Raw genomic sequence first — 27,269 nt, forward strand, 5'->3', positions numbered from 1 at the left:
AACATGATCTCTTTTAGTAGCTGTACATAGATACAGTACATGATATTACCAACACATGCTTGTGAACACTGTACTATCACTACCTATTCATTATGGTAGTGGCTATGAGGTGATGACTGGATCCTGATTGACATAGAGGAAACAGGGTGGCATCATTTGACAACAGTCTGGGTCTTGTGGATGTTTAGTCTACTGTGAGCTCTGTATGAGCCCTGGGACAAAGTGGCAGTCATTTGCAAGGCAGATGGCAGAATGTGTTTCAAATTAGTAACAGGAGGCTTCATTTACAGTGTGCTACAGGGCAACAATCAACTCATATTTATTGACTTTATACAGTAGCAGCTCAAGTAAAATGGGATTGCAAGCTAATAGTATCAGAGCTTGTCAAGTTTGTTGGTGCCATACTTCAGGCTACATATTGAAGCTTAGAGTTGAAGCCTAAACAATACTTTACAATAGGTGACTAGGCGTATGTTGCGTGTCACTACTTCACAGGAGCACTATTTGAATGTAAACTTTTTTTAAATCAAAATACTTTTTTTGTGCAGAAATGCCTTCCTGAACATGTGAACTTGAATGTGCAAACTTGTATGCCATCTGTAAATATGAATAAATTGATAAATTATGAGCCGAGTTGGTTTATCCATGGAAGAAGCTAGCAACCTTCCCTCTAGCCATGATTGGCTGAGATAATGAGTGGGCTGGACATCCTAAGAGATGAGTTTGAATTGGTTTTCCATGAGGCAGGTTTCTGTCTATAATATGAACTGGTCAGTATGTGTAGGTAATCCTTTCTATGTGGCTTTTTTGAAAGATATCACGTAGTAGAACTGTATAAGTGTTACTCTCCACTTTCTAGAGGACCGAGTTTTGAAATCAGTGGAATTAGCCTTTGATAGCTAAGGAGATGGGGAAAGTTCTGCCATTTGACTGCAAATATGCAGACACAGTCAAAAAGAGAACACTGAAGGCTCCGGATTACATCCTCAAACTAAGGGCAACCATGGAAGCCGTGACAGAGAGGGAGATACGTCATGTATAGGGGTAAGAGAGTCTAGCTAGCTACATTTTCAGAAAGTCATGACACATTTTTAATTTAGTCAAAGTTATTTTCATTTGAAGTTAAATTCTACTGCTAACGTTAGCTAGCTGGTTAGTTAGGTAATATTACGTATGTGATCTGCGTAGTAATATTATTTCTATCTCAGAGCCATTTCATTGCTAGTTATACCCGAATATTAGCTAGCTAACATTGAACCTGGTTGGTTAGTTACCTGCATATTCATGCAGGGTAGTAACATTATGAGTTGGGATTGTGTTTAATTGTTTAGCTAGCTAGCTACATGTTTAAACAAAATACTCCACTATGCAAGTAACTATTTCAATAGAATGTTTATGATGTCACTTCGACAACTGTCTATAGATGTAGCTGGTAAATTCACTCTGGCTATCTACTCCGATTTCAGAGCACTCTCGTCGTGTGCCAGAGCGCAGAATAACTGGCAAATTTACGAACGCTCAACACCCGTTGAATTTGGCCGCACAGTTGCAGTCACCAACTCTCTGGGTAACATAAAAAGAGCCTAACCAGCTTTGCTAGGGCGTGTAAAATGGTCTGCACCGGAGAACAAACTACTGCCTTACTTGTCACCCCTCCCTTGCATGTTCTATAGAAATAAGACCGTCTTGAGTCCCAAATGGCAACCTACTCCCTATATAGTGGCCTACTTTTGACCAGAGCCCCATAGGGAATAGGGTACAATTTGGGATGTAAACTATGTCCATATATTGTACAGTAGAGCTGATACTCTGTGATGAACTCCAGAGTTTGATGTAGTTAATTATCTAGAAAGTAATAATCTTCAGAGTTTGAAGACACTTAAAAATGAAACACGCTGCAATGGCAACAGCATGTATTCTCATAGAGCATACCGTATCGCTAAACATGTAAGCGGAAAATCACACGCTAATGGAGCCCACTTTCCTATAAACCAATACCAATTTCCTCTCGCATTGCGGTGACGTATTACCCACCACCGTCCCCCAATGGATCTTAACGGGGCAGACATCTGCACTACCGCAGTTAAATAACAAATGATAGCAGCCATTCAAACGGCGCTGCGACTGTTTTGGTTCACAATGTCACCAAATGTGTAGTCTCTGATGGGGAGGAGTGATGGCTGCTGATCTCAGTCCTCTATTCAGCTCTTGGTTGAATACCTCTGCAAACTAGTCAACAACAACCTCAGCCTAGAAACCCATCCACCTTTTATAGGTGTAGTTTAGTGGTGCGTAAAGAGATTTTAAAAGGTTCATGTTATGGTGGAATAATGTGTGTGGATGTGTAAGTAAGTATATTACCTTTGCATGTCTAGACTGTGAAAAACGTGGTGATTCACAATGAAAAATAATAATACCCAACTAAGTACTTAGGCTTGGTATGTCTGCATTGTTATCCAATTAGGAATAATTGTGCTTTGAAGTGCTACGAGGTAAACGCAGAGAAAATGACACAATTAGTCCACTGCTGAAGGCAACATGGACACTTATTAGTCAACTGTTGAAGGCAATATGGGCACTCATTAGACCATTGTCAAAGGCAATATGGGCACCTATTAGACCATTGTCAAACGCAATATGGGCACTTATTAGACCATTTTCAAACGCAATATGGGCACCTATTAGACCATTGTCAAAGGCAATATGGGCACTTATTAGACCATTGTCAAAGGCAATATGGGCACTTATTAGACCATTGTCAAAGGCAATATGGGCACCTATTAGACCATTGTCAAAGGCAATATGGGCACCTATTAGACCATTGTCAAAGGCAATATGGGCACTTATTAGACCATTGTCAAAGGCAATATGGGCACCTATTAGACCATTGTCAAAGGCAATATGGGCACCTATTAGACCATTGTCAAAGGCAATATGGGCACTTATTAGACCATTGTCAAACGCAATATGGGCACCTATTAGACCATTGTCAAACGCAATATGGGCACTTATTAGACCATTGTCAAAGGCAATATGGGCACTTATTAGACCATTGTCAACGGCAATATGGGCACTTATTAGTCGATTGTCAAAGGCAATATGGGCACTTATTAGTCGATTGTCAAAGGCAATATGAGCACTTATTAGTCCACTGCTAAAGGCAATATGGGCACTTATTAGACCATTGTCAAAGATAATATGGAGGTCTGTATTGTCAAATCAAATTAAAAAGGTCTGTATTGTCATTGTCATGACAGTGTGTTTCAAATTAAAGTCCATTAAAGGTGTCCTGAGAAGACCTGCTGGATCCAGTGAACTGCAAGGGGAGCCGACCTGTTTCAGCTTCAGCTGACAAGTGGGCTGAGCACTAAAGATACCTGCCATCTGGAAGGGTTTTTTGCTGAGAAATACACCACAGTGGAGGAAGAGGAAGAGCAGCCATTTTGTCTCTGGACCAGCAATACCTTGCAGGGACACATCCAGGTCTACGATGGGTGGGAGAAGGAAGGCACTGCGGTGGTGGTGGAGGATATTTTGGATATAGATAAGCACATACTGTTAATAAATGAATAGACAGGAGTGTGTTTTTATTGTGGAGGAACTATTTTGGGGTCTCACTCCACAGCACCTTGCTGGTCGCGTCATGACAAAGTGGGCCTATGCACTGCAGTGTTGGAGACTGTGGGGGCCATTTTGGCACAAGATCAACAACATCTTCCAGGATCAGTTTATGCGGAGGAGTGAAACTGCTGATGTAAGGAAGCCATTTTGTCATACAGTGTGTTCCATTGCAGAGTCTGCACCACATTATATAATACAACCACAGTTGGATACTAAACTTTTACTTCCTGGCTACAGGTCTGGGAACACACATAAGGGGCAGATGTTGCTTCTGGTAACACAACACAAGCTCTTAAATCAGAAAAATGGTTTACTGCTCTCTCTGTATTACAGTACATCTATTTAAGTCTTGTCGATGTCAGAAACAGAGGTTTTAGAATGAAGAATCAGTATAGAGCAGCAGAAAGGTGTCAGCCACGGATTACAATGACAAGAGACGATCCTGTAAGCGAAAGCCTTCTGGGATTTAGAAATTCAGTGACTCCTATTAGACAAGGATTGATTTTAAACCAGCTTATCTGAAGGAGACTCCTCCAACGATAAGAGCTGAAACCCATCCATAAAAAGGCAATATCCCACATATTACTATTATTACCACAGAATTGTATTTTTATGCACTTTTGAACAGTCAATTTAATTCAAATGAAGACAGAATATTTTTTATTTTCTCGCTCTGCATACTTTATTGAGACAGATGTCCCTCGTTGCTTTTGGGCTAATGTTTAGTAGCGATACGATTCTGTGTAGAAAATAATTAACTGCGTACATTTGCATCATTAGGGCGGATTAAGTCAAGCAATGTTTGCTTATAGAAGGACTGGAGGGACCGTGTGGCACGATCAACAAGGCTGATTCCTACCATTTCCTGATTCGATGTTTGGTAGCTGCCCCCTGGGAGGAAGGAATGGAGAAAAATGATCCATTCAGCTAAGCGCCAACAACCAACGTTCGTCACATTTATTTGTGGCCTGTGTGTTTTGAAAAGCAAAAACAATGGCAAGCAACAAGTGTTGGAGAAACCTAATCACCAAGGTTACTGGTGTAGAAAGTGTCAAGAGATGATGTAACACCTTAGTGATTAGCAACATTTTACCTCTCCCTGATCTTCTTCATTTATACAACTTAGTTCTGCCACAAAAGTTATGTGGACGTTTTTTCGTCAGTCAGTGTTTTTTTTCTCATTTCCCAGCCTGCCTCTCTCTCCAGACTGATAATACCTCCAAATCCTAAGACCCTGACAGACTGATGACGGGTTTGTCCAGATGTGGGTCGCACCTCTTCAGTATGATCCCTGTGTATCCCAGAGAAGCCAAGCTATCCTCCAGATATTTTCACATGCCCTTGAAGTATACGTTTTGCTTTTTTGCCAAACTCGACTCCTCTGAATAACAGAGAGAGGATTATAGGGGGAGAGTGGGGGGGGGGGGGGTGTAAGGGTCCATCTATCACTCTACTCAGGATGAGAGACAAAAGGTACAAGGTATATTTTGGGGTGTTACATTTACATTACATTTAAGTCATTTAGCAGATGCTCTTATCCAGAGCGACTTACAAATTGGTGAATTCACCTTCTGACATCCAGTGGAACAGCCACTTTACAATAGTGCATCTAGATCATTTAAGGGGGGGGGTGAGAAGGATTACTTTATCCTATCCTAGGTATTCCTTGAAGAGGTGGGGTTTCAGGTGTCTCCGGAAGGTGGTGATTGACTCTGCTGTCCTGGCGTCGTGAGGGAGTTTGTTCCACCATTGGGGGGCCAGAGCAGCGAACAGTTTTGACTGGGCTGAGCGGGAACTGTACTTCCTCAGTGGTAGGGAGGCAAGCAGACCAGAGGTGGATGAACGCAGTGCCCTTGTTTGGGTGTAGGGCCTGATCAGAGCCTGGAGGTACTGCGGTGCCGTTCCCCTCACAGCTCCGTAGGCAAGCACCATGGTGTTCCCATGGTGTTCCCTCTTTCATTATTCAGCCCCCATGACTTTAATTTGCTCCCCATCCAAAATGCACCCTGATGTTTCTTAAAATCACGATTCTTATACTTCCATGTCACCTTGCTCTCTAAGTAAGTGTACGGCACAGTTGAACAACATGTTGTATCCTGTTGGGTTTCAGAGGATATTTCCTTCCCACAATGACCTGCGTCACACAAACTAGTATACTACAAAGTAGGCTGGACTGTGACATATTGTCAACATTATCTACAATGTTTGTTTCATACTCAATACAATACAAACATAAGTGTACATGGAATATGCCATATTGAAAGGGTGATGTTGCTCTATAGCATTTTGTATGGTAGATTACTACTAAACAATAGGTTTGCATTTAAAGCTGGAATCCTTAATGATGTAACTGCCATGTCCATTTGCAATGTTACAACATCAAAGTTACTTCAAACAACAAATACTGTTTTGTTTTTCTCTAACGTCATTGCAAGCACAATAGAACAGCAGAGGATGTACTGTGATTTTTTTTTAGCTGCGATGCTGGATGTTCCTCTCCTCAGTTACTTCAACTAAACAAAAGCAATAACACATGTGCCGGGAGGAACAGTGGCACTGTTTTACCTTAAAGGGAGTTAAGCTTTACAATAAGCTTGGGACTATATCTTTTTATATATAGACATATTGGTTTATGTCTCCGTGGTGGCACATGGAACATGTTAAAACCCCTGCATGCACATTAATGTGACAACCGTCCTAACATGGACCTCTAATGGGGTTTCCTACCACATAGTGAATGAACTAACAGCAACAGCATTATACCACAACCCAAAATGGGCCCTGTCAACTTCAGTCACCCATTACCATTAGTGTCACGCCCTGGCCATAGTGAGGCTTTTATTCTCTATTTTGGGTAGGCCAGGGTGTGACTAGGGTGGGCATTCTAGTTTCTTTATTTCTATGTTTTCTGTTTCTATGTTTTGGCCAGGTATGGTTCTCAATCAGGGACAGCTCTCTCTCTATCATACTTAGGCAGCCTTTTTTCTTTTGTATTTTGTGGGTAGTTTAGTTTTTTAGTGGCACTATAGCCCTAGTAAGCTTCACGGTTGTTATTTTGTTTCTTGTTTGTTGGTGATGTTTACATAAATAAAGGAAAATGTACGCTTACCACGCTGCACCTTAGTCCGGTCATTCCTACGACGATGTCCGTGACAATTAGTCAACTGGTAGAGTAATTCAGCTTACCACATTACGCCAAACACAACAAAATGGCAAAAGTACATCATTAATTATTTATTTTTTAAATGAGATTGTGCCCCTACTCCTCAGGACATATGGTAGATTTTCTCTGAGAGAGGATAGGTGGAGATCACATAATGATGAGACACTTAGTTTCACTACTGTTCAAGATTTATAGTATGCATGTATTTATAATATGTATACTTCTGGCCCTTCTTTAGACTAGGTAAAGTCCTCTCCAGTATAGTCCAACTCCAGTATAGTCCAACTCCAGTGTAGACCAACTACAGTATAGACGATCTCCAGTACAATCCAACTCCAGTATAGTTCAACTCCAATACAATCCAACTCCACCTCAGACCAAATCTAGTATTATCCAACATCAGTATAATCCAACTCCTGTGTTGTCCAACTTCAGTATAGTCCAACTCCAGTATAGACCAACTACAGTATAGACCAACTCCAGTATAGTCCAACTCCAATATAGACCAACTACAGTATAGACCAACTCCAGTATAGTCCAACTCCAGTATAGTCCATCTCCAGTATAGACCAACTACAGTATAGACCAACTACAGTATAGACCAACTCCAGTATAGACCAACTCCAGTATAGACCAACTGCAGTATAGTCCAACTCCAGTATAGTCCAACTCCAGTATAGTCCAACTCCAGTATAGTCCAACTCCAGTGTAGACCAACTACAGTATAGACCAACTCCAGTATAGACCAACTCCAGTATAGACCAACTACAGTATAGTCCAACTCCAGTGTAGACCAACTCCAGTATAGACCATCTCCAGTACAATCCAACTCCAGTATAGTTCAACTCCAATACAACCCAACTCCACTACAGACCAAATCTAGTATTATCCAACATCAGTATAATCCAACTCCTGTGTTGTCCAACTTCAGTATAGTCCAACTCCAGCATACAACAACTCCAGCATAGTCCAACTCCAGTATAGTCCAACTCCAGTATAGACCAACTCCAGTATAGTCCAACTCCAGTATAGACCAACTCCAGTATAGTCCAACTCCAGTATAGTCCAACTCCAGTATAGTCCAACTCCAGTATAGTCCAACTCCAGTATAGTCCAACTCCAGCATACACCAACTCCAGCATACACCAACTCCAGTATAGACCAACTCCAGTATAGACCAACTCCAGTATAGACCAACTCCAGTATAGACCAACTCCAGTCCACATCGACATTCCACTGAAAAAGGAAGCTGCTTTGATAATCCCCTACTTCAAATAGATGATGGGGAAACCAATGCTGCGTCTGGCTCAAAGGTTCAAATGACCGTGAACACTAATGGTTTCAAAATGACTACATCTTTCACTGTCGCTCTCCCTCAGAGTGAGACTTTATCATACTGATAAACAAAAAAAATGCAGAGCGGGTCATTTTAGTGACATATGAAAGTGGAGCCGGCTACAGAACGAGGTTGTTGGACTGTAGTTAAGAGGCGAGGTTCAGCAAGAGGCAGAATCCATCAAGTCGACTATTATGTCTTGCCCACAGAATAATGATGGAAGGATGGCAGCTCTGGCACTGATACCCAGCTGATCCTATTTGCAAAGGTAAATATCAGCCTTGTCCCTGGCCGAGATACTGAGATACACACTGACTTCTGTCTGCGGCAGAGGAGAAGAGGGGGATTTAAATGGCAGGGACAGGGAGAAACAAGAGAGGGAGTGGGAGAGGTGTAATAAAGTGTCAGATCACCATCAGTGCCAGCTTAGGGAAGGGATGTATGAAAACCATGAAAAGTGTGTTTTCTCCCTCACTTTCACTGTAATATGGGCCAATAAGTTGAATTGAAAATAAGTGATTTTGACCAAGTGTTAAGAATTCTCAGATAGTTGGGGGTTTGGAATGTAAATTGATAGAATAAAGTGAGAATTTTCTGGAGGCCCTGTTTCAAAACCGATAAACAAACTTTTATTCATCATCTTCACTCCCTCTCCCTGTCACACACACACACACACACACACACACACACACACACACACACACACACACACACACACACACACACACACACACACACACACACACACACACACACACACACACACACACACACAGTACAGCCAATGGTTTGAATTGAAGAGGCAGTCCATCAACTGGGGCTTTAAACTCAATATAAAGAGGCCCGGGACATGATGAAAAACCAAAAGGATGTCACACCTCCACCATATCACCAAAGGAACACAGGTGCATGGCAAGAGAGGCCTGACAACGACAAAAAGTTGTGTTTCTTACACACGCAACAATCTGTTTCCTTGTTGTTGGCACATTGGCTCCCCACTCCTATCTCTATTTAACAGCACACCTCCATCCATCTGCTGTCGTGAAAATGTATACATCCTCAAAAAAAAACACCTCCAGATATATTCTCCAGATATATTCTCTCCTCCACAACACCTTCCTCAGCTTTATCCTCAGCAGGAAGACCCCCCTCCACAACACCTTCTCCAGTTTTATCCTCAGCAGGAAGACCCCCCTCCACAACACCTTCTCCAGTTTTATCCTCAGCAGGAAGACCCCCCTCCACAACACCTTCTCCAGCTTTATCCTCAGCAGGAAGACCTCCCTCCACAATACCTTCTCCAGCTTTATCCTCAGCAGGAAGACCCCCCTCCACAACACCTTCTCCAGGTTTATCCTCAGCAGGAAGACCCCCCTCCACAACACCTTCTCCAGTTTTATCCTCAGCAGGAAAACCCCCCTCCACAACACCACCTCCAGCTTTATCCTCAGCAGGAAGACCTCCCTCCACAATACCTTCTCCAGCTTTATCCTCAGCAGGAAGACCCCCCTCCACAACACCTTCTCCAGTTTTATCCTCAGCAGGAAGACCCCCCTCCACAACACCTTCTCCAGCTTTATCCTCACCAGGAAGACCCCCCTCCACAACACCTTCTCCAGCTTTATCCTCATCAGGAAGACCCCCCTCCACAACACCACCTCCAGCTTTATCCTCAGCAGGAAGACCCCCTCCACAACACTACCTCCAGCTTTATCCTCAGCAGGAATACCCCCCTCCACAACACCACCTCCAGCTTTATCCTCAGCAGGAAGACCCCCCCACAACACCTCCACAACACCACCTCCAGCTTTATCCTCAGCAGGAAAACCCCCCTCCACAACACCACCTCCAGCTTTATCCTCAGCAGGAATACCCCCCTCCACAACACCACCTCCAGCTTTATCCTCACCAGGAAGACCCCCTCCACAACACCTTTTCCAGCTTTATCCTCAGCAGGAAGACCCCCCTCCACAACACCTTCTCCAGCTTTATCCTCAGCAGGAAGACCCCCCTCCACAACACCACCTCCAGCTTTATCCTCAGCAGGAAGACCCCCCTCCACAACAGTTATAGTTATAGTCTATTGACTAATGACAGTAATACTGCTATCTGTAATAGCCAACAAACCTAATGCAGACAAGGGGCCAATCAAATCCCCATACGCAATGTAGGGCAAGTGAGTAAGAGACTGGAGAAGTCACAAATAAACCTGAGATACACTGATGCTTTATTCTAGCGGCGCTATACCCAAATGGGGCTTAGGCGGTGTGTAGGGTTGCCTGCAATGTAATTGTGTTGCTGGGTGACCAGGCTGCAAATAGCGTATGCAGGTGATTCAAATTCACTTGTGAGTTATTATTATTTTTTTATTATCTTGGAACGTTGGAAACTGTGAGCTCGTTTGACTGTGTGAAGAAATGTGACTTGTTTCTGTTGATACATCTGAAGTGTCAAGGTTTTTTAATCACTTTTTTCAAAGGTTGAAAGGAAGTGTGAATAAATACATCTCCAACATGTCAACTATCTGATTTGGTTGTTGTACAGAATGTGGTAGACTGACGTTCTTCATCTGACATTGTGCGTCTGAGTGGGAGACTACAGGGGGCTGACAGGAACATTATTTGGGGATAACAAAGTTATGTCAGACACCTGGGGTTCTCCTCTTGACATACCCAAAACCAATTGATGAGAACACCAGGAACCTGAATAAGGGTATTAAACACAGAGGCTGGTGCTGAGGGAAATAAGGTTGAACTTAAACAGGATAGATATTGTTAGGCTTCGTCATAGATTGGCAATAGATAAATGGACATAAACTGGATCTTTTTGTACAATCAATGTTCATTGTTTTTCTGTGATGTCATTTTATCTACACTAGCAGCTTTTTCTGAGGTGAATTGTCTGCTCTCATTAACACTTCTAACTAAATAATGAAATCAAAACCCCATATCCCCAAGTGACCACAGTAATTGCTGTAACGATGTGTGCTGTGAGTCTGGAAGCAAGTTCAGGTAGTGAGTGTTTTACTAAATAAACACAACATAATACAAAATGACAAACCAAGAACAATACACAGACATGAAACAGAAACCATAATGCCCGGGGAAGGAACTAAAGGGAGTGACATATAAAGGGAAGGTAATCAGAGAAGTGATGGAGTTCAGGTGAGTCAGATGATGCGCAGGTGCGCGTAACGATGGCGACAGGTGTGCGCCATAACGAGCAGCCTGGTGACCTCGAGGCCGGAGAGGGAGCACACGTGACAATTGCAATGTGCACTGAATACTTGAACTCAACGGTCCCACCAAGTTAACGTTTTGATGAACATATTCCTTACAATATCCATTAGGGACCCAAAGCCTTGTCTCGCAGGTCCAACGTGGTGTGAGCCGAGATGCAACATGTTAAGAATGGAATACAACTTGAATTGTGGGGACTTGAGTTTTTTTTTCACTTCTCCCTTGAGACTTCCACTACTAGCCCCCCCCCCAACACGTTACATCTAAAGATTATAAACACATTCAGAAAAATATCATCTATGCCTTCTCTCTTTGAATCTAACAGCAGGGAGGGTGTTACATGAATAACTGAACTGCACTAATCAACCCGGGCCTGACACTGTCTAGCATAACAGCTCTTGTCAAAAGATTTATAAGACAAGCAGCTCTAATACTGAAGTCAATTAGGATACCTGAACAATGGAAAAGCCACAGAGGAACAAAGTAGAACAAGAAGAAAACAGGTTCTGTATTATGTTTGTTGTTTCTGCACTTTCCACCCTCATACTTTTGTGAGAAGTGTCACAAACGCTCTAATTGTATTGCCCTTAGTCAGAGAGAGAGAGAGAGAGAGAGAGAGGAACAGCTACATCAATAGTAATGTCTTTACACTGAACACATATTCTGAGATAAGAGTCAAGACAGGTCACGAGTTCTAGAACTCGAAATAGTAAAGACATAGAGTAAAGATACAGAGATTGACCTGCATTGAATACAAAAAGACTGAAGACAAATAGTAAAGTGATCTGACAAAGCTTGTTATCAGTACAGGACAGACTGTTTTAAAGTTGCACTTGTATGGACTCTCAATGAAATATACTACATTATCTAATTTACTAATCACCATTGGATTCCACATTGCATCAGTGCTTAAGGAATCATTTCATCAGAATGGTAAGTATGTTGTCTGCGAGTGTTCCATGTCCACAAAGGTATGTTGTCTGCGAGTGTTCCATGTCCACAAAGGTATGATGACTGCGAGTGTTCCATGTCCACAAAGGTATGTTGTCTGAGAGTGTTCCATGTCCACAAAGGTATGTTGTCTGAGAGTGTTACATGTCCACAAAGGTATGTTGTCTGCGAGTGTTCCATGTCCACAAAGGTATGTTGTCTGCGAGTGTTCCATGTCCACAAAGGTATGATGACTGCGAGTGTTCTATGTCCACAAAGGTATGTTGTCTGCGAGTGTTCCATGTCCACAAAGGTATGTTGTCTGCGAGTGTTCCATGTCCACAAAGGTATGTTGTCTGCGAGTGTTCCATGTCCACAAAGGTATGTTGTCTGCGAGTGTTCCATGTCCACAAAGGTATGATTGTGTTCCATGTCCACAAAGGTATGTGTTCCCATGTCCACAAAGGTATGTTGTCTGGTATGAGTGTTCCATGTCCACAAAGGTATGTTGTCTGCCATGAGTGTTCCATGTCCACAAAGGTATGTTGTCTGCGAGTGTTCCATGTCCACAAAGGTATGTTGTCTGCGAGTGTTCCATGTCCACAAAGGTATGTTGTCTGCGAGTGTTCCATGTCCACAAAGGTATGTTGTCTGCGAGTGTTCCATGTCCACAAAGGTATGTTGTCTGCGAGTGTTCCATGTCCACAAAGGTATGTTGTCTGCGAGTGTTCCATGTCCACAAAGGTATGTTGTCTGCGAGTGTTCCATGTCCACAAAGGTATGTTGTCTGCGAGTGTTCCATGTCCACAAAGGTATGTTGTCTGAGAGTGTTCCATATCCACAAAGGTATGTTGTCTGCGAGTGTTCCATGTCCACAAAGTATGTTGTCTCCATGTCCACAAAGGTATGATGTCTGAGAGTGTTCCATGTCCACAAAGGTATGTTGTCTGAGGGTGTTCCATGTCCACAAAGGTATGTTGTCTGCGAGTGTTCCATGTCCACAAAGGTATGTTGTCTGCGAGTGTTCCATGTCCACAAAGGTATGTTGTCTGCGAGTGTTCCATGTCCACAAAGGTATGTTGTCTGCGAGTGTTCCATGTCCACAAAGGTATGTTGTCTGCGAGTGTTCCATGTCCACAAAGGTATGTTGTCTGCGAGTGTTCCATGTCCACAAAGGTATGTTGTCTGCGAGTGTTCCATGTCCACAAAGGTATGTTGTCTGAGAGTGTTCCATATCCACAAAGGTATGTTGTCTGCGAGTGTTCCATGTCCACAAAGTATGTTGTCTCCATGTCCACAAAGGTATGATGTCTGAGAGTGTTCCATGTCCACAAAGGTATGTTGTCTGAGGGTGTTCCATGTCCACAAAGTATGTTGTCTGAGGGTGTTCCATGTCCACAAAGGTATGTTGTCTGAGGGTGTTCCATGTCCACAAAGGTATGTTGTCTGAGGGTGTTCCATGTCCACAAAGTATGTTGTCTGAGGGTGTTCCATGTCCACAAAGGTATGTTTGTCTGCGAGTGTTCCATGTCCACAATGGTTCATAATTTTAATGCAAACAAAATTTCACCAACATCTATAGTGTACATTAAACAGCCCAAAAGGTTCTGTTTCAAATTCATATAGACTGCATTCTAACATGAAGGCCATCACAGACCGAAAGTGTAACAAATTACAACCTCTGGATCTGTCTAGGTTTCATTGTTGTGACCGATATTGGGGTCAGTTAGCAACCCAGGGTGTCAGTCTTCTCCCTCCTCCACCTCAACCAGACTCCCCTATGTGATAGCCATCTTGGTAGCCAGGTAAGACTCATTTGGCCATAATGGTAGGTCTTCTTCACATGGGGTTATATGGGATGTGACCTGTGTGTGAGTGGGGGGTACAGAGCTCTCCTCAACATGATACTACTGTACAGTGTAGGTTACAGAGGAGAGCATAGGTGTATAGGACTGCAGAGTCGCTGTATGTGGTTTGCAGGCCTATAGTGCTGACATCTTCTAATGAATATTAGAATGATCATTAGTAGTTACAAGTAAAGTTACTGTGTAGTTGGAATCATGTTATAATACAAACATTTTCAATACTCTAAATATATCGCCATGGTAATTAAATAAGGTAACATCAAATAGATGAAAATAATCAATATTCTAATCAAAACTTCCAGCTAAATAAATCATTAAATCATGGCAGAAGAATATTCAATAAACTAATACGGTGCCGTTTAAATCGAGATGGAAATAAGGTAAAAAATGTATAGCTTGGAGTTTTATCCAACTGTGTATCACAGTTCCAAATCCAAAGCGTACTGTATCAAACAACCAACTGTGGTGAAAAAAATGACATGGAGCTCACCTTCTGGTCGTGGCTGTAGGCTAGAGCCCAGTCCTCCTGTGTTGGATGGAACAGAAGGCTTAGAATGTAGAAGCTGAGGCGGTATTTCTGATAGCTCGCTCCTTCATCCGAGCTGATGAGCACACTGCTCTCAAACTCCGGGTCTGTCAGCACCATTATCTGGAAGAGGGGAAGAAGGGGGTGGGATGAGAGAGAGAGAGAGAGAGAGAGAGAGAGAGAGAGAGAGAGAGAGAGAGAGAGAGAGAGAGAGAGAGAGAGAGAGAGAGAGAGAGAGAGAGAGAGAGAGAGAGAGAGAGAGAGAGAGAGAGAGACCGTATCAGCACTCCAGGTCTAGTGGTTGGCATGCAGCATGCTGTTACTAACGCTAACACCTTCACTTTGTTTTGGACTTCAATTTACAAATGTGCCTCTCGTGCTCTGTTGCCATGGTTTTTTGGCCTCTTCCAGTGCACGCACAGGTCTACACTTTGGTGCACTTTGGCTTTCAGTCACCCCTCTACAGATACATTCCCTTTAATGAGATAGAGGTGGTTCAGAATAGCCCTGTGGACATATAAGTCAACCATGAGGGGGCCACAACACAACTGCAACAAAATGTAAATGTTTTGTTGAATATTTGTTAGAAATTAGCCTATTGAGAAAGAAATAACAGAGTAAGATCTGTAAAACTAAAATCATAATAGCAATGCAAATGTAGGTATTAAGTATAAATCTGTAAATTAGAGTACATACCCAAAACCAAAGATACTGTGAAAGTACACAACATTGACACAACTTAATTAAGATGAAGCCCTTTGTTTGGAAGCCTGTATGATATATAATATTAAATACTACATTGTAACAAAATCTGACCTTATTGGTGTAGTATCTATATCTTGGTATAATATGATTTATTTTGGGGTGGGATGTAAAGCATACATTTTCATTAAAGTTCATTACTCTCAAAACACAGATATATCCTTAAAAGCCATTTCCACTTCATAGAACCAGGGCCTTTTTTCTCAAAGTAATCCATAGACATGTTGATTAATAAGACATACATAGCTCAAATATACTTTCTCTTTGTGATGTAATGCAATAAGACATGAACCTGACACCTGGCTTTCATGACGATAAACTACTAAACCCAGAGAGAAGAAGGAGAAGGGAAAAGCGTGACTTGGATAGTGTCACAGCACAAACAACTGTTTTCTTTCACTGAAACATATTTGAATTGGAAAAGGCAGCAGTGCATTTGTCACTTACAAAAATACCACCCCTCTTTCCCCAGCTTTAACAAGGAATCCTCCCCACCCCTCTTTCCCCAGCTTTAACTAGGTATCCTCCCCATCCCTCTTTCCCCAGCTTTAACTAGGTATCCTCCCCATCCCTCTTTCCCCAGCTTTAACTAGGTATCCTCCCCATCCCTCTTTCCCCAGCTTTAACTAGGTAATCCCCCCCCAGCTTTATCCCTCTTTCCCCAGCTTTAACTAGGAATCCTCCCCACCCCTCTTTCCCCAGCTTTAACTAGGAATCCTCCCCATCCCTCTTTCCCCAGCTTTAACTAGGAATCCTCCCCCCCTCTTTCCCCAGCTCCCCTCCCCACCCTCTTTCCCCAGCTTTAACTAGGAATCCTCCCCATCCCGCCCCAGCTTTAACTAGGAATCCTCCCCATCACTCTTTCCTCCAGCTTTAACTAGGAATCCTCCCCAACCCTCTTTCCCCAGCTTTAACTAGGAATCCTCCCCATCACTCTTTCCTCCAGCTTTAACTAGGAATCCTCCCCAACCCTCTTTCCCCAGCTTTAACCCAGCTTTAACTAGGAATCCTCCCCACCCTCCCCAGCTTTAACTTCCTCCAGCTTTTCCTCCAGCTTTAACTAGGAATCCTCCCCAACCCCAGCTTTAACCCTCTTTCCCAAGCTTTAACTAGGAATCCCCAACCCTTTCCCCATCACTCTTTCCTCCAGCTTTAACTAGGAATCCTCCCCAACCCTCTTTCCCCAGCTTTAACTAGGAATCCTCCCCATCACTCTTTTCTCCAGCTTTAACTAGGAATCCTCCCCATCCCTCTTTCCCCAGCTTTAACTAGGAATCCTCCCCATCACTCTTTCCTCCAGCTTTAACTAGGAATCCTCCCCACCCCTCTTTCCCCAGCTTTAACTAGGAATCCTCCCCATCCTCTTTCCCAGCTTTAACTAGGAATCCCCCATCCCCATCCCTCTTTCCCCAGCTTTAACTAGGAATCCTCCCCAACCCTCTTTCCCCAGCTTTAACTAGGAATCCTCCCCATCCCTCTTTCTCCAGCTTTAACTAGGAATCCTCCCCATCCCTCTTTCCACAGCTTTAACTAGGAATCCTCCCCATCCCTTTTCCCAGCTTTAATCCTCCCCATCTTTCCCCAGCTTTAACTTTCCTCCCCATCCCTCTTTCTCCAGCTTTAACTAGGAATCCCTCTTTCCCAGCTTTAACTAGGAATCCCCCTTTCTTTCCCAGCTTTAACTAGGAATCCTCCCCATCCCTCTTTCCACAACTAGCTTTCCCCAACCCTCTTTCCCAGCTTTAACTAGAATCCTCCCCATCCCTTTAACTAGGAATTTCCCCAGCTTTAACTAGGAATCCTCCCCATCCCTCTTTCCCAGCTTTAACTAGGAATCCTCCCCAACCCTCTAGGAATCCTCCCCATCCCTCTTTCCCCAGCTTTAACTAGGAATCCTCTAAGCTTTAACTAGGAATCCTCCCCATCCCTCTTTCCCCAGCTTTAACTAGGAATCCTCCCCAACCCTCTTTCCTCTTTAACTAGGAATCCTCCCCACCCTCTTTCCACAGCTTTAACTAGGAATCCTCCCCATCCCTCTTTTTCCCCAGCTTTAACTAGGAATCCTCCCCATCCCTCTTTCCCCAGCTTTAACTAGGAATCCTCCCCAACCCTCTTTCCCCAGCTTTAACTAGGAATCCCCCCATCCCTCTTTCCTTTAACTTCCTCCCCACCCCTCTTTCCCAGCTTTAACTAGGAATCCTCCCCAACCCCTCTTTCCCCAGCTTTAACTAGGAATCCTCCCCATCCCCCAGCTTTAACTTTCCCCAGCTTTAACTAGGAATCCTCCCCACCCCTCTTTCCCCAGCTTTAACTAGGAATCCTCCCCAACCCTCTTTCCCCAGCTTTAACTAGGAATCCTCCCCACCCCTCTTTCCCCAGCTTTAACTAGGAATCCTCCCCATCCCCCAGCTTTAACTAGGAATCCTTCCCCAGCTTTAACTAGGAATCCTCCCCATCCCTCTTTCCATTTAACCCTCCCCATTTCCCCAGCTTTAACTAGGAATCCTCCCCATCCCTCTTTCCCCAGCTTTAACTAGGAATCCTCCCCATCCCTCTTTCCCCAGCTTTAACTAGGAATCCTCCCCCAGCTTTAACCCTCCCCATTTTTCCCCAGCTTTAACTAGGAATCCTCCCCATCCCTCTTTCCCCAGCTTTAACTAGGAATCCTCCCCATCCCTCTTTCCCAGCTTTAACTTCCTCCCCATCCCTCTTTCCCAGCTTTAACTAGGAATCCTCCCCAACCCTCTTTCCCAGCTTTAACTAGGAATCCTCCCCATCCCCCCCATCCCTCTTTCCCCAGCTTTAACTAGGAATCCTCCCCATCCCTCTTTCCCCAGCTTTAACTAGGAATCCTCCCCATCCCTCTTTCCCCAGCTTTAACTAGGAATCCTCCCCATCCCTCTTTCCCCAGCTTTAACTAGGAATCCTCCCCCCTCTTCCCTCTTTCCCCAGCTTTAACTAGGAATCCTCCCCATCCCTCTTTCCCCAGCTTTAACTAGGAATCCTCCCCATCCCTCTTTCCCCAGCTTTAACTAGGAATCCTCCCCATCCCTCTTTCCCCAGCTTTAACTAGGAATCCTCCCCATCCCTCTTTCCCCAGCTTTAACTAGGAATCCCTCCCCCATCCCCCATCTTTCCCCAGCTTTAACTAGGAATCCTCCCCATCCCTCTTTCCCCAGCTTTAACTAGGAATCCTCCCCATCCCTCTTTCCCCCCTCTTTCCCCAGCTTTAACTAGGAATCCTCCCCATCCCTCCCTTTAACTAGGAATCCCCCCATCCCTCTTTCCCCAGCTTTAACTAGGAATCCTCCCCATCCCTCTTTCCCCAGCTTTAACCCTCCCCATCCCTCTTTCCCCAGCTTTAACTAGGAATCCTCCCCATCCCTCTTTCCCCAGCTTTAACTAGGAATCCTCCCCATCCCTCTTTCCCCAGCTTTAACTAGGAATCCTCCCCATCCCTCTTTCCCCAGCTTTAACTAGGAATCCTCCCCATCCCTCTTTCCCCAGCTTTAACTAGGAATCCTCCCCATCCCTCTTTCCCCAGCTTTAACTAGGAATCCTCCCCATCCCTCTTTCTCCAGCTTTAACTAGGAATCCTCCCCATCCCTCTTTCTCCAGCTTTAACTAGGAATCCTCCCCATCCCTCTTTCCCCAGCTTTAACTAGGAATCCTCCCCAACCCTCTTTCTCCAGCTTTAACTAGGAATCCTCCCTGGTGGTGATTTAGATAAATTGTTTTTCATTAAAGCCAATAAACAGACTGCGGACACTGTGCCAGTTTTGTTCTTTAAAAAAATATGTTTCTTCGATTTTTTTGTAGTTCACCTCACCTTCGAATTTTGCCATTGTCATTGCCCTCACGTCTACTTCTCCCAGTGTCTTAGGGCCTTGTCACATGTAATTAAATAGTGTCTAACGTCAGGTCTAATACATTTCTCATAATATTGTATTAAGCGACAGCATTTATTATGAGTGGAAAATGTATTTCACCTTGCATTTTTTATTCTTCTGTAAGGACCTTTCTCTCTGTCTCACCACTGAGAGGGGAAAGTACAAATGTTAGAGGTCCTTGAAGGGTCTGGGTGGATCAGTGTTTCTTCACCACTATACAGGGAGACACTGAACATTTCTCAGCTCTCTAATAATCATTTAGGCGAGTCCTTTTCAACCAGGCTCCCTTTATATTTACTGTAATACATTTCTTATTAAGACATATCTCTATTGAGGGCTTGTTGTATAGCTGTGTGTATAGCTGTACTCTGTATATCTCCTGTATCACTGTTGCATTTATTGCAAGGTGCAATATTACACTTTATATGTTGAGAGTAAAAGGAATTGAAGTCTGGGAATGTATTAATTAATGGCCAAAGATGATTCATCTTAAACCAACCTGATTTAACTTCCTGCACGGTAAATATTATTTGCCATGTGACATAATCAATAATAAACCCTATTTAAACATAATTTATCTTACAAAATGTAGAAATATATATTGGACAAATACCATAACTGGACTAAAACCGTTCTCATAACCCATCTCTCAGTAGATTGAATACAATTCCTTCAGAGATTGTTTATGCGGATCCATATGGGCTTGTCCATCTGTTCCTGAATCAGTTTAACAGGCACTAAGTTCCACGAGGGGAGGTTACGTTACAGCTCACATCATCTTCAATAACTTTCACGTCATCAAATATACCATCGCATCGCCGGGTAATTAAGATTTTGCTCCACATCCACTTGCCAATTGATCTCCCGGGAATAAAGAGGAGTGAGGCTAGTTACAAAGCTTAGATCAATACAGGTTGGAGGGATAACCTCAGCATGTTATCTGCTGATGTTCAGCTAGTTGCTGTGAGTCCAGCTAATCATCAAGCGAGGAGTGCGATAGTCAATGCTGTGTTGTTTGAGGGGCTGAAGCTTGCTGTTGGACGGTGCTTGAGCTATCTGCTGACCACAAACGAGGGGAGGAGCGGAGGAGAGGATTTCTCAGAAGCAGAATAATCTTGTCAAACCCAGATCAATTGCGACCTATCTGTGAGTGAGCAGTCTGTAGGGAAGGTGTAAAAAGGCTCAATTCTAGTGAATTGGGACATCACTCTAGATACAACCATAGAAATAGAATGTCTATTCATTCTATGTCTCTTAATTCTATTCATACGTCGAGAATGCTAGACTCTTCCTTATTATCAGTGGCTGTGAGTCAAACCGTGCAGAAGACCTCGGAATAAGGCTGAACATGCATAAAGACAATTCATGATGGGTGTTTTCTTCACAAGCGTGAAGATAAATGTCAGCACCATTATTCAAATCTATTATCTGCTCCTTGAAAGGTCAAGCCTCTGTGTCTTTTTACCTTTAGACAACATGAGGATAGAGTCGGTGACGTTAACAGAATATTGTTGCGTGGAAACCAATCGATTGTAATGCTATATTCACGTGGGAGAAAAAAACACACCCGTGAGGCATTAAATACACAAACATATTGTCATGGTGATTTAAGGGTCATTACTGCCTCATCTCAACAGATATAGAGATAATCCTTGTGGTGTTTTTCCCATGCTACACACACATGTTATGCTTGGCCACTGGAATGCAATGAGGAGAAAACGTCCCAGCTTATCCAGTAGAGAGTTGCACTCATCCATCGATTATGAGATAAGAGATAAGGTGAGGAGGATCGTGGGTCGGTTGAAGCCAGAGGTCAATAGTGATTGTCTACAAAACATGGCCCTGATGAGGGCATCTGGACATCATAGGATCTCGTGACTAGCTTCTACTACAATGTAATTCCCTAACTGGGGTAAAGAAAACTACAGATCCGCAGTCTATCACCATAAAAGGGAGATGATAGGTCCCTTGCAGCAAATCTGCTGCCTGTCCACGTATCTTGTGTGTCTTTGGATTGGTTAGCCTATATCCCTGTACCTGGGAAATATGCTGAATGGGCATAAACTACCTTCAACTAGACTATAGGGTCTATCACTAAGTCCGGCCGGCCAGTGGGAAAATAGTCACAGGGCCAGACCTAGGTATTACTGAGTTCAAGGCTGACCTGGGTTAAGTCCATCAGCTCGGTATCCCACAAACCATCTCTTTCCATGGAGGGATTTTCTGGGTCAGCGCTAGTGATCTATGGACTGATTTGACTCTTCGGGAGGCCCAGAAAGCCAGCTGGGGCCCTTTTCCCTTCACATTACCAACAGAGAAAAGTTTATTCATGGACGGTTTGCTAGTGACCGACCTTAACATGACCCTTAGAAAGTTTTCAGGAGAGACTGAGACACCTGTGTTATAATGTGGAAAAGATGGTCTGCTTCCCAGAATAAAAATAAACTTTGCTCAGAGAAGATGCACCTACTTTTTTCAATTAGTTTTGCTTCAGCATTTATCTACAAAACAACAAGATTCTTTCTTGAATATGTTCTGTCTTTCGAAAAGGTATTTTTTGGTCTCTGTGTTGTGTCATGGTAAATGTCCTGAGGCCATAACTACAGTATGAGTAAGTGTTTCTTGCTAGCAAAACATTTAAAAGCTTGAAAGAAAATATTTATTCAAACCATATTTATTTGAGTCTACCGTCTAACCTTCACTTCGAGTTAACATTTGATTTGATCAGAAATAACAATTAGTGGCAGCAGAGAATGGACAATGAACAATTCAGTTCCAGTTAACTCAACTAAATGTAATTAAGTCTTAGTCAGTTATGTGTTATTGAAAATCACTCTTTTGAAGTTTGTCTTACCTTTCTCTTGTTGGATGGACAGACATACAGGTAACTCAGCACAGTCTTAGATCCCACTTTGTCATTCATCCTCTCATAGGTGGATCCATAGTCTGTTGATCTGTAAATTAAAAAAATATCTTTAGACTGAGATAAATACAGACAAGACAGGCAGTTCAATGTATAGACAGACAGACATACAGACTTATAGACAGTGGTTATTTACCGACACCTGCTTCCAACCACAACCACATCTTAAGGTAGGTTTCTGACCTAGTTAAATAATCTTGGCTTTGAACCACGTCATGTGAAATAGCCTTGTTATTGTACACCTTGGCTCTCTCACCCTTATAACTTCAGGAATCTAGGGTGCTCGAGGGCCTTTGATCCTATAACATGCAAACTAAATATACAACCAAGTTGCACAGAGCAAAAACCATTCCTGTGTTATAACACCAGCATAATAACCAGTCATTGATAGGTGCTAATGGAAACCATTCACAGATGCCTGGGGGCCCAACACCTTTAGTAATTTATGACTACCTTGAAATGAAATATGACGAATGCAAAAACAGGTGGATGTGCCCGGAATCCAAGAAGCTGGAATAATTTAGCAATACAAAATGAGCTGTTAGCTAACTCCAGAGCAGAGCACACTCCCCTTTGCCTTTCCAGTCTCCAAAGTGCCCTTTCGGTGGTAGTAAACTTTTTTCCCCCCACTCAATTTTCTGTTGGTTTTATACACATTTTGTTATTGTAGTTCTGAATCCCGCAATCATCTTTAAATTCTCAGCCAAGCTTCAGAACCAAAAGTTTGCACGTCTTGATTGTTGACCAATGACCAGTCATCAGCATTGGAGCACAAAGGTGGACACACATAACCAAATTTGTGATCAAAAATAAAAACAGAGTAGATCTACGTTTATCATCAATATAAAATCCCTTTTAGAGATTTACTACTGACTCACTTTTTCCAGAACAGGCTACGTGGTGATTTGATTGATTTGATTGATCTAATTTCATATTTCAGAAAGGCCAAGTTTGGGTGCCTATTGGCTATAAACAGAGTATACCAAACATTAGGAATGCCTTCCTAATATTGAGTTGCCCTCCCCCTCAAAACAGCCTCAATTTGTTGGGGCATGGACTCTACAAGGTGTCGAAAGCGTTCCATAGGGATGCTGCCCCATGTTGACTCCAATTCTTCCCACAGTTGTGTCAAGTTGGCTGGATGTCCTTTGGGTGATGGACCATTCTTGATACACCCTGGAAATTGTTGGGCAAGAAAACCCCAGCAGCCTTGCAGTTTTTGACACAAACCGGTGCATCTGGGTCCTACTACTGTACCATACCCCATTGAAAGGCACTTCTATTTTTTTCTCTTGATCATTCCCCATCAGAATAACACACATACACAATCTCAATTGTCTCATGGCTTAACAATCGTTTTAAAGTCTCCTCCCCTTCATCTACACTGATTTGAAGTGGATTTAACAAGTGACATCAATAAGGGATCATAGATTTCACCTGGATTCACCTGGTCAATCTGTGTAATGGAAAAAGCAGTTGTTTGTAATGTTTTATACACTCAGTGTATGTCTAAAGATAAACAGCTCTAACATTGCACTGCTTTCAATATTATGGGATGAAGACTGTCATTTTATCATGACATTTGTGAGGAATAACAGCTTCAACCAGGAAGCACTCTGCTGCCCTCCAACGTGATGGAATGGTGCAGACAGACATGTTTTCCTTATGATCCTGTAACCTTACAAAATAGTCTGTATTATTTTGCTTGCTCTGGACACCAGAGTAGTGACACTATACAGTGGGGCAAAAAAAGTATTTAGTCAGCCACCAATTGTGCAGCTCTTTGGTCTTGGCCATAGTGGAGTTTGGAGTGTGACTGTTTGAGGTTGTGGACAGGTGTCTTTTATACTGATAACAAGTTCAAACAGGTGCCATTAATACAGGTAACGAGTGGAGGACAGAGGAGCCTCTTAAAGAAGAAGTTACAGGTTCGTGAGAGACAGAAATCTTGCTTGTTTGTAGGTGACCAAATACTTATTTTCCACCATAATTTGCAAATAAATTAATTAAAAATCCTACAATGTGATTTTCAGGATTTTTTTTCTCATTATGTTTGTCATAGTTGAAGTGTACCTATGATGAAAATTACAGGCCTCTCATCTTTTTAAGTGGGAGAACTTGCACAATTGGTGGCTGACTAAATATTTTTTGGCCCCACTGTATATGATGCTGGCTGCTAACATAAATGACTTTCAGCTCAAAATGCAGGTGTAATACACAGTTTATTTCTGTAGCCTATCTGGTGTTTTGAAAAACGCTGTATAGACAGGCTACATTTCCGTGCTGATTGTGTGTGCATGTTCGCGTGAGTCTAAGAATAGCTACAATGTCCCTGTGATTACCTAATTATTTCAATCGGAAGACTGCAAAAAGTCCACACCGACTCAGCATTAACCCCATTCGGATGTGCTGTGCAATTTACAGTATGAGTGAGGAAAGACAAATGGGAAAGTATTCTTATTTTATAGATCTTCAGGTTCTTCTCCTCCTGATGGCGTAGTCGGCAGAGAGTAGTGCAGCTCTGCCAGTAATAGAGTATCGGTTTAAATTACAACAAGATCTTTCCTCATTCCAGTTCATCCCTGAGTGCTGGGGAGAGACGGTCACGATGATTACAAAGTAGAATAACGAGAGAGACAGACACTGCATGAGCTTCTACAGGATATTTTGTTTTTAAAGTGTTGGAGAATTGAATGGGTCGATGACTGATTGGAGAGGGAAATTTTATATGCAATGGGCCTCCCAGCACTAGGGAGCTCCCAATGGCTGCATTATGTTGTTTGATTCTTCTCATGTCCGCGGCAGGCAGGGACATTACAGCAAAGACACAGAATGCTGTCTGACTGAGTTGCTTGCCAAGTATAAATTGAAGAGATAGCAAGCTCCTGTGTGGTATTGTATGTAGACTATGAATCCATTTTACTTTTCACCACTTAGTTCTATCCTCAAGTACTAAGGCTCTGGTGTGAGAGTGTCACAGACAGACTGTACAATCAGACAGAAATGCAATCAATCAAACCTCCAAACCATAACGCTTCTTTCAGTTGGTCTGATTTCCAAGGCGCCTTTTTTGTTAATCCAAAACCTAGAATGAATACATATTCATGAGTGTCTGTGAGGAAGGACGCTGTACTCATATTTAGCATTCAATTGCGGTGTTTCAACCTGGCTACACCGCCTTGCAATAGGCACTTCTCTTCCTTCCTAATTTCTATTCAGTAATTTCTTCCTCATCAGCCCCTGTCCACCGAGACAGTTGTTTATCTGGTGTTTGGTGTTTAGGTTCGGGTCTGGATACAATGTGTTGAGGGAGAGTGAGACAGAGAGAGAGCCAGAAGCAGTGTTGTAAGTGAAGGGAGATTCTGAGAAAAAGACCAAACTTAATTTGACTTCAGAATTCCAATTCTGAGCGAAACATAGCTGAAGTTTCTTCAGCAGCACAGTAAAGAGCTAATACTCACTCTTGCTGTTGGAGTAGCAGTTTATAAAATATCACAATGCTTCCCAAGGCAACTGACACTAATGGGGTTTTGGCTTGCTGATGGAAGATAGCAGCAGTCTGAAATATTCTTTGACTATCAGAGAGGGGGTTAGGTACTGCAGTAGTTACACTGTCTGCTGTTGTTGTGTCTGCCTGTATTGAGGAAGAAACCCTGAGGTAGTGTGGATATTAGTGATGAAATGCTTTTACCGTGGTAAAGAAGTCAGTTCTTGAAGATAAATAAGAGTGCTTGAAGAATTTTAATCATCCATTCCATTTGTACACCGTTTGAGGCAAGAGAAAACGTCTCTCATATCCTAGAGTTAAACTCTCATATACTAGGAGATTCAATCCAATAACTTTCTTTTCCAAGCAATGAAAGGCAGTTGCTTCAGAATACAATATACCGACAGTGAAAGAGATTAGTATCTAAGTACTAAATAATATTGTTGTGTTAAAGTAAACACTGAGGGGTAAAATACAGTAAAAAGGTAAGACAGAGTGAGGCTAAATCTTGTTTGAAGATTCATGTCGAGATTATTCGTAAACACTAAAGCCATGCACCTCATACTGTAACGGATTTCCTCCTCTTCGTCTGAGGAGGAGTACGGATCAGACCAAAACGCAGCGTGGTAAATGTCCATATTGATTTATTCAAAAACACAACTGAACACTGGAACAAAATAATAAACGTGAAATATACAAAACCGAAACAGTACCGTGTGGCCCAAACACTCACACGGAAACAAACACCCACAAACCAAAAGTGAAACCCAGGCTACCTAAGTATGATTCTCAATCAGAGAAAACTAACGACACCTGCCTCTGATTGAGAACCATACTAGGCCGAACACAATAACCAACATAGAAAAACAAACAGACTGCCTACCCCAACTCACGCCCTGACCATACTAAAACAAAGAATAAAAGAACAGAACTATTGTCAGAACTTGACATATATTGCCGATTGCTGAATATGTAACATATACATATAACAGTCCAGGGAAATAACAGAATCCCGGATGTTTCTTCTCGGAAATCAAATCCCCCAGTCTTTCGATCAGGTTCCATCTTCCCTGACATAAAGTGAGGAGCTTTTTCATAACTAAATCAATTTCAGAGAGGTGTGAGATAGAGGGAGAAAACAATGTGCATGTTCCTTTATGAACATCAAATGAACAGTAACGACAACAACAAAAAATCAGTGACCAAAAATCACATTAGACATTGTTGTGAGGCTTTGCCAGATGGCTGCATGTATAGCAGAACATTTAAGTGGTTGGTCTGCAGAGGCACCGTGTGGAGACCAGGCTCTGGGGAGAGAGGAAAAAACCTTGTGCTTCAAATCCAAGAGTGGGACCAAACTCCCAAACCAAATCACCTCAGTCTGTCGTAACACACAATACAAAAAAAGATAAAGACTGGGGCGTTCAGGAGCGCAACTGACTCAGAGGTCCTATTCCTGTATTGATCCAGCAGGGAAACTAAAGGTTGGTGAGCTGTCTTGCACAGCTAGCTCACAACCTGACGCCT

General features: G+C 42.8%; 1 protein-coding gene across 1 annotated transcript in view; it reads right to left on the bottom strand.

The window, feature by feature from the left end:
- The window catches only part of LOC135524130 (VPS10 domain-containing receptor SorCS3-like), a 212,623-nt gene that overhangs the window by 61,729 nt on the left and 123,625 nt on the right, over positions 1-27,269 (bottom strand). Inside the window, exons 3-4 of the mRNA XM_064951346.1 lie at positions 22,187-22,286; positions 14,645-14,803 (exon numbers count right to left, since the gene is read on the bottom strand). Of these exons, the coding sequence (XP_064807418.1) occupies positions 14,645-14,803; positions 22,187-22,286 (259 nt within the window). The remainder of the gene's footprint in view (positions 1-14,644; positions 14,804-22,186; positions 22,287-27,269) is intronic.

Source organism: Oncorhynchus masou, chromosome 4 (genome assembly GCF_036934945.1).
Source record: "Oncorhynchus masou masou isolate Uvic2021 chromosome 4, UVic_Omas_1.1, whole genome shotgun sequence".
In the NCBI taxonomy this organism is placed as follows: Eukaryota; Metazoa; Chordata; class Actinopteri; order Salmoniformes; family Salmonidae; genus Oncorhynchus; species Oncorhynchus masou.